Here is a 15812-nt window from a genome sequence, read left to right on the forward strand (position 1 = left end):
TCGATGAACACTATGCATTTCATTTGTCATATTCTAATTCAGGTAGAAATTTTCATGTTTGTCTTCATAAGCCCCTTTATTTGACTTACTTATTTCAAACTGTTTTTCAATCCTCTTATATTACAAACACTGACAATTTCATTGTTTAATGATTTTTTCATAACTTGGATATACAAAACCTTTGAACATCGAAGTATAAATTAAGGCACCACTTAAGATTTTGCTATCTGAACTTAGCATATCATTTATTTGATAACTTTTTCTGATTATTTAAGACAAATGTATTAAGACTTGCATGATTTCTCAAAATCAACAATATCTGCCTTTTGGATTAATCAATTTCTTTTTTTCTTTTTCTTTGAAATGATCATTATCATATTACCTTTTACATTCACAAAGCATACACATTCAAGATTAAGTATTTAAAAGATTAACAACAACCATTTTTAATTCTTTTCATTTTTTATTTGTTGCTATTGAAATCCATAGTAACAAAATCATATTTAATCCATATGAAAAATATGTTTATGCTTTTTAACAGTTTGTTTTCTTTCTTTCAAAACCATTTTTGTACAAATAGGGATTATATTGTTGAATAATTAACAACTGGATTTTTTTTTGTGCACTGATGAATTGTACTGCTGTCCTTTGCATACATTATAAGTTATACATTTATTTATTTTTTGCCCGTAAAAAACAAAGCCGTCAGCACATGCATGAAATTTAGAATATGAACCAGCAGTTTGTCTGACTTTTTATTTAGGATTGAGGAATTTTGCATCGCTTTAAAAACTAGAACTCCGCGAGTCAGATGGTCGCCTTGTGAACAATGTAGTTTAGGGGAAATGGCTAGGACAAAAATGAAATATGAAAAATAACAAAGGGCAATAACTAAAAAAATAATAAGTGCAGAGCAGCAGTTTCTGTACACTGCACTTCTTATCAATAAGATCTATCATTCTATGATGTTTCAAGTCCATAGCTTTCATACTTGAGGAGAAATGACCAGGACAAAAATTAAGTAAGAAAATCAACAAAGGGCAATAACTCAAAAATAAGAAATGTAGAGTATCAGCTCTTATGCACTGCACTTCTTTTTAATGAGATCTATCATCCTATGAAGTTTCAAGTCCATGGCTTTTATACATTAGGAGAAATGGCCCGGACAAAAATAAAGTATGAAAATTAACTAAGGACAATAACTCAAAAATTAGGAAGTGCACAGTACTGGTTCTAGTGCACTGCACTTCTTAATAATGAGATCTATCATCCTATGAAGTTTCAAGTCCATAGCTTTTTTAGTTGAAGAGAAATGGCCCGGACAAAATTAAAATTAAAGTATGAAAATTAACAAAGGGCAATAACTCAAAACATAAGAACTGCAGAGTACCGGTCCTTGTGCACTGCACTTCAAGTTATTGAAAGAAGCATGCATACAAAGTTTGAAGTCAATTAGACTTATAGTGACTGAGTTATGCTCCGGACAAGCTTTAGGGGACGCCGACAACGACGCCGACACCGCCGACAAAAGTAACCCCTATATGTCACCTTTTCAAGGCGACACAAAAATTTGGTCATATCTCTGCTGTCAATCCAACTAACCAGCTTTCTTGGATAACTAACCTATAATAACCTTTTTTTAGGCAAATGACCGACAAAAAATGATAATTCCACATGATAGCGGAGCGAACAAGTAACCCCAGTGCTCTGCCTTATGAGCTAAGCCAGCAGTAAAGAGGCTGGTTCGACTTGAAGATTTGCCAAACTCTAAATTTGTAGCAAAAGCTTTTTTATTATCTCTAACATTCAGAGTTAATGCTATCAACATCCATTTATATATATTTACTAAACATACAACATGAAAGTATTAGCACTTCTTTTTTTGTAATCCATCCATTTCTTGAATGATAAATGCACCAAAGTTTCAGACCACTAGTTTGCAGAGTATATTCAAATTTTTTGGTATCTATCAAATGTAATGCAGGCCTTTGATAAATAGTAGGACATTCATTATAACAATAATTCTTTTAATAACAGTACATGTATATATTTAAATGGAAATCTTTTGCATATGATGAAAAGCATAAACATATTTACCTACTTTATCATAAGTTTGCAAACATTGTCATAATTTACATCATTAACAAAAATAAATAACAATAAAATTACAAGAATCAACTAATATTAAATTTCAATAAAAAATACACTTTGCCCTGTTAGAGACTTTCTAACATTATCATACCATGGAATTAATGAGTTTTCAATTTTTTGCCTTAAAAAAAAGAAGAGAGAAAATAAGTAATACAAAGAATAAATAAATAAATGAATGTAAAGCTCAAACTTGTGAAATTTACAATATAAATATCAAAAAGTATATTTGTAACTTTCTTTTCATATTTATTTTGTTCAGTTCCAGGTCACACTAACACTGTAAGTGTAAATGTCATAGGCTTTAGAAAGTTAAAGTATGTGGTGGAAGCGACTCCTGTGCCCATTCATGCATTATTTTAGGCACAAGCTGGCACCTAATTAGAACCACCATTCTTTTGTAAATTTCTTCTGTGAGCTTACATACAAGAATCTGATGCCCCTGTTGGGTTCTGAACCCATCCCAGTGAAGGGCAAGTGATTTGAAGTCTGCAACCTAAACCACTCAGCCCTGGAGGCTCCTTTTCATATTATCATGGTTGTCACTGAAGAGCGTAAACACACATCAATATAATAAGTTTATATAAATAAACAATACTTTATCTTAAATGTTTCCATGCTTTTCTAAATAGGGTTCAGCAGTGAATCCACACAAGATATTTGCTTTGGCATGAATTTCAAAACAACAGCTTTGGTAATTATTTTTTGTATGATTATGATAATTACTAACAGCACAATATAACTTGATAGCCAGTAGCATCATACTTATTATATTGCATTTAAATATCAAACTGATCATGTATTTTTAAATGTGTAATGCAGTTGTAGTCATTTATGACTATTAGTATAACGAGCCCCGTTATTAAGTACAAGGGTGGATGAACAAGATCATAAATGAAGAATTCAAAGATCATGCATTAAATATAAAACGGATACTTAAAATAAATGCAGACTTGCCCATCTCAATAAGGTCGCACAGAAAGGTAAATATCAAACACTGTTAATAAAAGCACCATTTTGATTGGCTGATTAGCACTGATGTCACATGACCACTAAAAAGATGTGTAGACATGACAGTTTTATCACAATGGGCTATTCTATTTAAAGGTAAACATATACCATGCTATAGTTATACCGTAAGTTGATTGTAAACTTATGCTTCTTTTTAATACCTGATGAAAGTTATATCTACCGAGGAAAATACTTTTCTCGGGTGCTAAAAACTATAAATAAAGTATTTTGGACACAAACATGAGTCAACAAATGTATACTTTGGCAGGTTACATGCAAAAGGTCAATGCTTGAAATAAGAGTAGACTCATCAGATTACTTCAATAATGTGATAAACCATTAAATGAAATTTACAAATGGTGGCTTAAACAACTGTTCAGATATATCTAATATCTTAACCATCCTACAATATAATTTGTTCAGGGTTGTCACACAGGTAAAATTAAGAGACATTTCTTTCTTTTAATAGGGTATGAAAGTCTAACCTGCTATCAAACTAAGGAATTTACCTAAGCTATCAAAGGCACCTAGTCCGACACATAAACAGAACACATATATTTAAATGAGAAAGACTTCCATTGCATTTACATCTATAATATATAGTTAATGTATATAAACTGAACTTTACAATTCTCATCCATCAACTCCTTCAGCCTTTCATAAGGAAGGCAAGTAAACTACCCCATTATATACCTTCTATATCAAAACTATTCTGTCTATATCAATGTGATATGATGTTCACCACAAACAAAATCTTCTGCACCAGAAGTCCAGTACCCTTTCTGAAAAGTCATCCATTACATTTCACGATTGCATTACAGCAATGTTTCGTTTTTTTTAAATAAAGCCAACTAATTTGTGTGGCGTCAAACTTGAGGTGACGAATCATCAAGACAGTCTGACAAGGTTAATTGTCATTGGTTGTGCTCGTGTGTAACTACGTTTTCCCCCTTCAGCTCCGTGTATTGCGGGGAGGTGTCTGACATCTGGGGTAGCGAGACTGCTGACACAGCTACCTGTAAACCTTCCGGAAGATCAGAGGCATTTAACTGTTGAATATTGTGCTGTAAAATGAAAAATAAATTTAATTCTAAACAAAAAGCTTTGTGGGACAACTTAAATACTGTTATATGTATATAGTGATATTATACCTCCATTTAAACTTTGATTTTCTAGTTTTAGTTATCAATTTTTGAGTCTCAAACAGTTTTTATTTATGCATGATTGTGAAAAAAAAGTTTGGAGTTTATATGGTAACCTTATTGCAATAACTGGTTAACACCTATTATAATTAGAAGGACTTTACCTGTTACTGCACTTAAGTGACAATATGACAGTTCTTCTTTCTAAAGATTAAACCAGTCTGAGAAAACATGGTTGAGAACAAATAAGGCTCTTACCCACTTTAATCAGATTGAAAGTCTGACAACTAAACCACAATCATGTGGTTTTTTATGACCCTTTAAGATATTCCTACTTACTGGCACTGGAACTTGTATTACTTGGTCTCCTTGCAGGATTTGTATATGTTGAGCATGTTGTAATTGTGAGATCTGTTCTGGTGTGGCGTGAAGAATCTGTACCTCACCTTGTAAACCATCACCTTGCATAGGCACACCGTGCTGACTGTCTAAATCACCTTGTAAATACACATCATGACTCTGAAAAGAGAATAAACATAAAACAGCTGCTGAATTTCTGAAAAAGACTTGTGCTCATTTTCTTTGAGCTTTTAATGAAGAGTTTTGGGATATCATTTTTTTTAATATCAGTCACACAGACAATATGGTCATATGGCAGCTTTTCGGTTAAACTAGGAGGAGAAAACCTTGTGCTTCTTTCTACACTATCTCTAGCACAAAAATAAAACCACTGACTTTTCTATAGCTAGTTGGAAAGCTTCCTCCCATAGAAGGATCCAAAGTCATAGGCAAGAATCAAACCCATAGAGGTGTGAGGCATGTGGTGTGAAGTGTGCCACTTTTATCACTCAGCCAAAGATGAAAATTTTAAGATATTTTGCCAACAGTAAAAACAACAGTTTGCTTGCACTGATGCATATAACATTTGTACAAATTTAACAGAAGAGTTGATAATACTTGATGAAAACTTGTTCAAAATGGAAGAATCCTTAAAAGGAATGGAGCAAAACTTACATTGCCTTGATGTATATGAAGCGTATCATCTTGACCGATAGAATCATCGTCACTCATCATTTCTCCTGGCATTAATGAATTATAACCAGATAACGCTTTCCCGCGGAACGCTTTCACCGTCAGTGGCATGCCTCGTTGTCGACGTCGGAATGCTGTCCGACATTTTGAGTCTATATTCTGTTTTATTCTGTGCCAGTCATTTTCTGTGATTTGAAATCTGTGAATAAGGTGACCTGAAAATAATAATACTTTTTGAATATTTTGTCATCAGAAAATTGCCTTTTTTAAAGCCAAATGAAAATTACGACATCTTTCTACCTCAAACTGGCTTTAATAGAATTTGAGTTATAAAACTTTCATCTCAGCTCTGCTTTGAATCTCAGAATATTTTTCATTGATCAGTGTACATTCTGTGCAGGATTTTGATCAATCTTATACCTAAGTTTGAGCTTAGAAAATTTCTTTATAAACCATGGGTCCAGTAACTTTATCAAGATACAGGGGCAACTTTTTTTTTAAAAATGCACAACATAATCAAACCGGCTTTAAAACTTGCTTTAGTAATTTTCTACAAAGTATCTGAGTATTTTCAGTCATTTATAAATCATCATCTTCTACAAGTCAGAGTGTTTAAACTTACATCTAATTCCATAAATCATTAAAGGATCAAGCTGTTTTTTGCCATGTTTACCAAGTCCAGATAAATTAGATATGGCCTGAGTTTCCCTGTCAAACAGGTAATCTAGAAGTGTTAGTGCCATCTTCTCTGGTGTCCGGCAGTTGGAGTGTATATGAAGTAAATCACTGAAAATATAAATGTCAAAATCTGTTGACACCAGAAATCCAAGTAATGCAAGATAATTAAAAACAATGTACATGTAAAATCCTTTTGCTTATAAAAATTTGAAATATTAAAGTCAATGTCAAATGAGCACATAAACTTACTTGATAATTTGACCCAAGATTCACAAGAGCCACTGCCGATCGTGGGGCAACGCTCGATTTTTTTTCTAAAGGCAAACAAATCTTAAAACAGAAAATCAAAGAAAAGAAATCGTATATTTTCCCTTTTTTTATTTTAATAGGTCTGTCTAGTCACATTTGTTGTTTCATCCAAGTATAACTAATTTCCATACTTAAATGACAAAGGTAACAAAGACAACAAAATTTAAGCAATATTCAAGCATCTGACCTTGATGGTCAAGGTCATTCAAAGGTCATATCTAATTTATTCAATATTATTCAAAAGTGTCTCCACCTATGAAATTAAGTCTGTACATTAATAACAAAATTATGACAACTTAATCAAAATTCAAGTGATATATATTTAATTCAGACATAAAGTACCTTGGTGTGACAGCACATCTTACTCTCATTTCAACGTTACTATCATCACCCAGCCATGTACCATTCGGATAATCCTCTATAATGATTGTAAAAATAAATATACAAGTATCAAACTACAAAACAATCTCAGTTTCCAAGAAACATACATAAATGCTGTATTTTAAGTTTAAATCAGATTTCAGAGCCAAGAACTTGTTTGAATTTGTTCATTTATTAAGTTAATAAACATATAGTTTAATGGGTGCTCAAATGAAAGGCTTCGACAGTTTGTAAAAAAAAAAACTGTTTGAATCTGCTATTTACAATCAAGTTTTGTCCAATCTTCAAACATGCATGCAATATAGTCTTATGTCAATTTTCCACTTTTTATGGTCAAAGATAACAAAGAATTTGTTTTGTTCATAATTTCATGCACAGAGTGATTCTGTTCTGTAAAATTGACTTACAACTTTCTCATATGAAGAAATCTTATATCTTGCACAGGATTTGTATGCACAAAAGTAAAGTATGTCAGGGTGTTCACTAGCCATGTAATCCTGAGGGTCATTTTGACCAGATACAAAGCAAATCCCCATGATTTTAACAAAATTTGACCCTCCAGTTAAAATCCTGTGGGTCAAATCAGGTCTTTTTGAAATTTGAAGGGTCAAAGTGTCATTTCAAGGGTCAAACGGACACCCTGGTATGACTTGCATAGGTTTGTAACTTAAATATCCCTACTTTCTAAAACAAAATAGAAATCATACTGAAATATAACACTATGGGAAAACTCATCACTTACCTGATGTCTTTTACATAGAGGATATTTATTTGTTTTGCATGTAAGATTAAAATATAATTTCACTGAGTGAACACCAGATGCAATATTTTCACGAGTGTAAATATAATAGCTGGTGTTCACAAATGAAATATATTTCAATCTTATATGTAAAACAAATAAATTTTCTTTTTATTTCATGCTTTTTAAGTGATTTTAGGTATTTTATTACTGATTTTTTCCGCGTAACATCGCGCCTTCTCCTTTGTGACGTCATCATATCATGACGTCACGTCATCAATTTTGAAATATAGTTCTGTTAAATTTCTTTAATTTTGATAATTTTTTTAACATGATGTATGATGACATCAACTTCCTTTTCCTAAAGAAACAAAATTTAGGTATGACTGAATTTATTTTGCATGTTTTTCCATTTAGTTATGATTGTCTTTTCATCCGCATTCAGATATAGTCCGGCTACAGTGAAAATTATATTTTATAACTTTCACTAGTGGTTTATCGGAATATAATCATCTGATAAATTACAATAAAACACTGGAAGGCATGAAATAAAAATATAAAAATCTTCAAATAATGATATTTATAAATGTTTGTTTTGTTCATTGTAAATAAAACTAAACCCTTGAAAAACAGAGAATTTCATTTGGGTTTTAAGTCACACTTTCAGGTCATAAGGCCACTTTCCAGCTTTACTGGTGGAGGAAGACCTCAGGTGCCCTGACATTCATTTTTTCAAGAGGGCACTTAATTAGAACCATCGACATGCAGTAAACTAGCTGGATAGCTCCTCACATGAATAAGGCTAAAGTCATTAGAACCCACAACTGTGTGAGGTAAGTGGTTTGAAATGTATGACCTAAACTACACAGCCAAAGATCGTGCACCTAAAACTTTGGATATAATTTTAAACTTGGGATAATAATAATTCTATGAAAACATACCTTCACTGTTTAGTGTTATCAATGTAACATTTGGTCCTAGACTTGCTATACTGTCTACAGAGTTCAGTGAGGCATTGGACTCCATTCCATCTGCAAACACAAAGTAAAGCAGAAACCATCAGTGGGAGAAATCATTCCTAAATGATGAAATAACAGTCTTATTAAAATTATAACAATATTTTTAAGTATATGCCAAACAACAGATACATAATTATAAACAAAAGCCCGGTTTGAGCCGTGTGATGCTCCCCGAATAGGTTTTGGACACAGGAAAGTACAACTCTTGTAGTTTTAGAGTTATGTCCCTGGAAAAAGTTCAAAGTGCAATAATTCCAAAATTAGGAAAGGCACAGTTACTGTTCTTTGCACTGCACTTCTAATCACTGTTATCTATCAACTTACAAAGTTTCTTGTTGATATCTCTTATGGTTTCCGAGTTATGTTCCTGACAACTTCAAAAAGTAAAAATAAACAAATGGCAATTACTCCAGAATAAGGCAAGGCAGAGTTATGATTCTTGTGCACTGCACATCTATCCATTGAGATACATCTACCTGCAAAGTTTCATGTTAATATCTCTTATAGTTTTACAGCTATGTCCAGTACAAGATTTTTCTAAAAGGGGAGATAATTCAAAAATGAGGCTTAACAGAGTTATGTTTTTTTTTGCACTGCACTTCTACTCAATGAGATCTATCTACCTACAATGTTTCATCTTGATATCTCTTATAATTTTAGAGTTATGTTCCTGACAAAGTTCAGTGTTAAAAAATCAACAAAGGGCAATAACTCCAAAATTAGGACAAAACGGGTTATTGTTCTTATGCACTGCACATCTACCCATTGAGTTCTATTCACCTACAAAGTTTCATGTTGATATCTGAATTATGCCCCGGACAAGATTTTTCTATAAGGGGAGATAATTCAAAAACCGGGAAAAGAGAGTTATGGTTCTTTGACACTGCACTCCCCCTCAATGCCCTCTACCACTGTATATAGTTTAAACAAATTATCTCCAAGGGTTTTCAAATTATGCGCCGGACAAGAAATAGACAGACGGAGGGACGAAGGGACATCCGGCCGAAATGGAATATGGGGCCATTTCTTTTGTTATTTTCAATGGCCCCTTACTCTATTGTTACGGAATGAACTCTATTGTTCTCTTTTGGTCTGTTTACAGTTAGATGGCCTTATTCGGTAGTGCGGACAGACGGACAAGGCACCGACTATATGCTCCCCTGAAATTTTTCGGGGGAGCATAAAAATATGTATATAATATCAGCCATAAGGATGTCTTCATGTATAGACCAAGCATATGCTTAAAACCTGTTTTGCATCTTAAGCCAATCAGAATGTAAGATTCCAGGTAATTATCAAGTCAAGTGTTTCATATGTAATTTTTTTACATATAATGATAAATACAAGCATACCAGTCCCATCACCACTAGCTTTTCCATTGTGCTGTGGTAGTCCTACAACTATTGCCCTGAAGAAAAATAAACATTACTGAACCAATTAATAAAATTAACAAATATTTCACAAACTGTTGACGCCAAAACCAAGGTTAACCAGATACAATGTAGCTCTCACTATTAAATAAATTGAGTTAATAACATAAAGTGATTTGAATGGTATACTCATAAACAGTCTGATAAGGCTACAGCGAAATACTGACTCTCTTGGTCATTTTTTTACTGCATTCAGGTCAACACAAGTTGACATTCCTCCGGAATTCAAAGGTTGCCTCCCTTTAGCATATTTCAGAAATTTTTTGAAACACTGCTTTTTTTGCTTCAAACTTCTAAGTATTAAAGATAAACTAATAAGCATGAACAAGACAATTTAAAATATTATTCACATACCCCTTTTTAATTGCACCTGATTGTTGTTGACCATTGTTGTTTTGTTTTGACATAGACATAAGTTGGTCCACTTTATCTTCTATTTCTCTGGTCCGAGTGTTTAGTGATGACAAATAGTTCTCAATACAGTCCAGTCTCAAACAGATAGCTTTGTTGATATTGAACAAAATTTGCTGGAGAAAATGTAAGTGTGGTGATTAATGACATAATCACCAATAAATAAACAACACTAGAAGAGTATTTAAAACACATCATAATGTATTTCAACTTGTTTGGGAAAAGAAAGCTTGCAGATAATCTGGTTATTTGAATCACTGTCAAGTTCACTTCTAGAAACTAACCTGTAAATATTCTGATGCAATAGGAGGAAACATGGGTTGTTCAAACCCATAGCTGGCAGGCAGACACCTATCTCCTCATAATTATGAAAATGGTTAATTCTGGTTCTGACTTGAAAGTGAGTTTAGTACAAATGATAATGAAAAAACAGCATATTATTACACTGAAATATTTTTATATGAATCAGACACAGAATGTGTTTAAAATTCACCTTAACAGAAGTACCAGAATTCACATCAAAATCTACATCTACACGGCGGTGTTTCAAAGCTGGCTCATCACAGGTATCTGGAATATACCACAAAGCTATTTTTGAACCAATTCATAGACCTTGCATATGATATTTTTTTAATAATTCTTCCGAAAATGATTATTACAAGTAAGACTATAATTATTCGTGTAATTACTTAAAAAAAGATTTTATGAAAGGCTTAAGCTTGGCTAAAGACAAGATGTATATGATGATCTAAATTAATCTTTATTTTAAATTACAACAACAAGTATTTGACTATTTCCAAACCATCATGATCAGAGGAAGAATCTAGATGATCCACGGGATGAGTGTCCATGAGACCCGATACAGCAATTTGTACCAGTTGTGGGGTACTGTTAGCCATCACTGTATCAGATGCCATCCTTGATTGCTTGAACCTTTAAACAAATAAAAAAGAGATACCATCCGACACATGTACACTGGGCAGGTGATGATATTATATCTGTATAACTGCAAGGTAACATTGTATCAACAGTAATGGTTTTCGCTACACCACGTTTCAGGATTTTTTTTTTAATTGCTTATTTCATACTTATTTTTCCAATGTTGCTCTTGTACTTTTCTTTTTAGTAACAAGACATGCCCAGGGGCAGAATGTGTAGCATGCTCATCTTAATTCAAACCTGAATCTATAAGCTTCAGATCAAGGAAGAAGATGTATACATAGTTGAGATGTATGCAACAGATCCTATATATACCCAAGGCAAAATCTTAACATTGCATCATCTTAGGTGACCTTGACCTCTGATCCGGTGACCTGGTTCATATGAATGACACAAAGTTTCATGATGAGCATTTGTGCCTAAAAAACTTGATTCAAGTTATTTGAAAATTCCTCAATGCACAAAGAATTTATGGCATGGACAAGTTTGAATGCACACAAGCACACACAAACACTGAACAGCCATTTTGAAAACTTTGTCAAGCTCAGCGCAAGTGAGTTTGCAGGGCATTTTTTGTCAAAATTGTGAAAGGGGCCGGGCCTGTTCATTTTGTGAAACAAAAGCGTGATATGTCACAAAATTGTGGGGAAAAAAATGACATATTACTTGGCATTTCGTGACATTTTGAAACGGTTGATAATATTTTCTGACCTGTGTAAAATCTGCTTCAAGTCAGTAGATTAACCCGGTTAACATGCGCAAAAAACATTTAATTTGATTTAACCTTTTACCCCATGAGCATATTGCGAAAAATGGCCGATTTCATTGATAAGCCTCCTGTAACAAGTTCAAACTGCTATGCAACTATGAAAAATGCTTCAATACTGATGAAACTTGGCACAAATATTGACTAGACCATAGCCTCTGTAACAGAATGCTCAATCGTAAATTTCCTGTTACCATGGCAACGGGGGGGGGACGTCTCAAAATTGCCAAACATCATTATTATAAAAAGTTTTTTTTCCATCAAAACTGATTTCAAAGTGCTGAAACTTCTCAATGAATCGAGATAGAGTAAAAGGCTTTTCAGTGTCGGTTACTAGTTACCCTAAGATTGACCTGAGGCCCCTTTAAGCCTAGCACATCCCCCTTCTGGCAACCCCCTGACTAACATTTGGTTGGGGGACAGCGTCGAAAAAAGTGGTCACTTTTTTTTAATAACATTTCTCACACAAAAAACAGTGTTTGGGGCCTAAATAGAGCATTTTTTCACTGATTGAGGCCTCAAAAAGGGGGGGGGGTCAAAAAACCGTTGAAACACTCTTATATAAGGGAAAAGGTTAAACTATTTCTGTGTTATTGCAATTGACTAGAATAAGTTTTACCGGAAGGTAAACAATGTATATCAAAGACAAAGTCCCTATTTTTTGTGAAATTTCTTTTGAAATTGCGATTTTTTCTGCCACTTTGTGAAAAAAAATCATTTCTAAATTGTGAAGGGGCCTTACTATTTGACCTCTTGTGACTGTGACCTTCATTTTGGACGAGATAACTCAACATTACATAGAGAATATTTGTATTAAGTCATATTAATATCCATCTATATATATAGAAGTTCACGCAAATGAATGTTTTATTTCGTTTATTGACCTTCAATACTTCAGTGTGACCTTGACCACTAACACCCGAATTTTTCACACGACACTCCGCCTCACTTTGGACAATATTTGTCCCAAGTTATATTAAATCCTGCCATGAATTTGGAAGTTAAACTCTGGACACGGGTTTTGCGCTTACCCAGATATGTGACCTTGACATTTGAGTGGCAGACCTGGGTTTTTGTGCTACACACCATCCCATCAAGGCTAACATCTGTACCAAAATTATTTTGAAATCCATTAGGAATAAGCAAGAGCGCCAATAAATAAATTAATATTTCTATTTGACCTTAGACCTCTTGTGACCTTGACCTTCATTTTGCTCAAGACATCTCAACTTAACATGGAGAATATTTAAGCTAAGTTATATTATAATGCATCCATGTATACTATACTTCTAAATAAATGTTTTATTTTCATTTGACCTTTGACCTTAAAGGTGACCTTGACCTTTACCACAGACACCTGAATTTTTTCGCATTACACTCCACCTCGCTTTGGAGAAAATCCGTCTCAATTATATTAAAATCCCTCCATGCATGTGGAAGTTATGCGACACATGTACCACCCCATTATGGTGAACATTTGTACCAAATTATATTGTAATTCTTCCATGAGTGACCAGACATATCAGGATGGATGCAATAGGCGCACGCAAAGACACACATACGCCAAACTATATGCCAAAAGTGGCAACTATCCAGCTCACTGCAAGCAGGCTCAATAAAAATTATGATATATTTTCTTTGAAATATTGCAGCATTAAAAAATTTCTGCAAGCATAACAGGAAAAGTAAATGAGCCACAATGGATAGTTTTGTAAATAAAACCATTATAACAGGCTGGTGAAATTGCCAGATCGGGCTTAAAATGAAAATTGCACATTTCTTGGAAAGTATCAAAGTTATTTTTACATTCTTAAAGCACATTATTTCCTACCTAATTTGTGATGTATAAGAACTAAAATTAAATGAATTTTAGTTATTACACAAGAATATTTTGCCTTTGTTGAATTTTAAGTAGCTAAAATTTTCAAAGTCCAAGAACATGACTTTTTAAAATGAATTCCAATTGAATTTCGAGTTTTATATGATCAGATATATTCATTTGAATGCGCCATCATATAAATTATGGCAGTTCTAATCTGTGTAAAATTTTTTTAGCAAAAACATGTAACCCCTGTGGGTGAGTGTGGTCAACAATTGTTATGCAATTAAAAATACAGAATACAATACAGAAATCTAAGGTGCTGGCGCATTAGAAGAGATACCCAGGTAGTCAAAATATATTGACGTACCAAAGCTTGATTCTGAGATATTTTCGTTCTGGGGCAGAATCTCGCTTTAGAGATTTTCGTGTAGAGGCGAGATATTGCCCAGACACGAAAATAGCACAATATCTCGTCGCGCAGTACAATTAGTTGGACTAATACCCAGGATGCAAAATAATCCAGATTTGAGGAAAAAGGCAAATGCAAAAGATGTGTTTATGGACTTAAAAAAATTGGACCATATAAAAATGAAAAAAAGTGATGTGAAATCCGTATTACTCATAATAAAAAATGTAACGTTTGTTTAAGTCTATCTTAATATAATGCCTAAGATATATCACAAGTTTAAAAGCAATATCTTTGACTGTTTTTGAGAAATTACATTTTTCATTTTAAGCCTGTTCTGGCAATTTCACCAGCCTGTATAATGCATATCTTTAAAACATGTGTTTTAATTAAATAATTAGTCCTATAACATTAGATTCTATTAACAAAATGTTATTCTATTAACCTGTTAACAAAATGTGCAGATCATCAGTGATAATTTAAGTTGAACAATTATTATGAATGACACAAAATCTATATCTGAATATATCCAAAAAGTTGTAGTTTTTTTTTTCAAGGTAACTGCCCCGTCAAATAGGCGATCGATCCGTCAAATTATGGTCAGACTTCCACTCAATAGAAGCGCATATCGCCTCATCAGCATGTTTGAGTTACATTTTCTTCCTCAAAAATCAATAGATTTTAGTAGTTGGGGTAAAAACCATAATAAGTATGGGTAAAATGAACGAAACAATTCTTTTGTGGTAACTGACATTCCCTTGGAAAGCCAAATGACTCATTAAAATTATTTGTTTATGTTTACCGCTGCTGATGTTGAATTATTTTGCGAAATCCCGTTTTCGTCTCGGAGAACGATAATGGCGTCGGAAACGATAACCTACGAGAAAGACTGAAACGCGCATGCGGCTCTTCTTTTGGAAATTGGCACGTGTAATCAAACATTTTGGGAAATCCCTATTTGAAAAACAACTCTGCTTATTTATTGCCTATAATTTTCGAAATTTACGTATATTTTTCTTCTAAAGTTGTATAATATTACATATTTTCAGATATATATTTATATCTTTTAAACATAATCGTAAAATTAAACGTACGCTGTTCTAGATGTGTTTGATTAATACTTTAAATAAAAACATTTTAATTCTTAAGTGTTAATATAGGGTTAAACACTACTAAATACAAACAATTTTATGGGATCAGAGATCAATTACATCTTCTCGGCCTTTTCATTCAACTTTCAACTTTTATACAGAACTAGGCCAGGTTTGGAATTATAGTTTCAAATTCCGGATAAAAAATCGCCGAGGTGTCCCGATTGATCTTATATACTAACACGGATTTATATTACATATAAATCCGTGTCAATTAAAATCCGTGATACTAATTATAATTTTTTCAGCGTTTCAGAGACAACTTGACATAGCCCGGGGTTCTATGATATCACGGTACTTAACGTTTATCAGAAAATATTTAAATAAAAATATCATTAATTAATGAGATTTTTCTTCCATCTTATAACTGAACCTTTTTCTGAACTGTTTGTCAAAAAAATATTTCAAAAGAACCAATAAAAATGACA

The 15812-nt window shown here is 33.1% G+C and overlaps 1 protein-coding gene across 1 annotated transcript; it reads right to left on the reverse strand.

The window, feature by feature from the left end:
* Nucleotides 1–443: 443 nt before the first annotated feature.
* LOC132746675 (protein BANP-like) lies at nt 444–15156 on the reverse strand. The gene is made up of 11 exons (XM_060735898.1): nt 15036–15156; nt 11103–11233; nt 10794–10870; nt 10244–10416; nt 9812–9867; nt 8382–8471; nt 6663–6738; nt 5956–6119; nt 5316–5548; nt 4641–4820; nt 444–4223 (listed from the first exon to the last, which is right to left on the reverse strand). The coding sequence occupies exons 2-11, from the start codon at nt 11215–11217 to the stop codon at nt 4074–4076; spliced, it is 1314 nt and encodes a 437-aa protein (XP_060591881.1). The 5' UTR covers nt 11218–11233; nt 15036–15156; the 3' UTR covers nt 444–4073.
* Nucleotides 15157–15812: the final 656 nt, after the last annotated feature.

Source organism: Ruditapes philippinarum, unplaced genomic scaffold (genome assembly GCF_026571515.1).
Source record: "Ruditapes philippinarum isolate M1 unplaced genomic scaffold, ASM2657151v2 ctg3380_1_1_1_1, whole genome shotgun sequence".
Taxonomy (NCBI): domain Eukaryota; kingdom Metazoa; phylum Mollusca; class Bivalvia; order Venerida; family Veneridae; genus Ruditapes; species Ruditapes philippinarum.

Excerpts from the sequence above, each read along its gene's own strand:
- LOC132746675 (XM_060735898.1), bottom strand. The coding sequence starts at position 11,217 with ATGGCATCTGATACAGTGATGGCTAACAGTACCCCACAACTGGTACAA. Across the intron at positions 6,739-8,381 it reads GATAACACTAAACAGTGAAG|AGGATTATCCGAATGGTACA; the intron begins GTATGTTTTCAT and ends CAATCATTATAG. Across the intron at positions 4,224-4,640 it reads TAATACAAGTTCCAGTGCCA|CACAATATTCAACAGTTAAA; the intron begins GTAAGTAGGAAT and ends TTCATTTTACAG.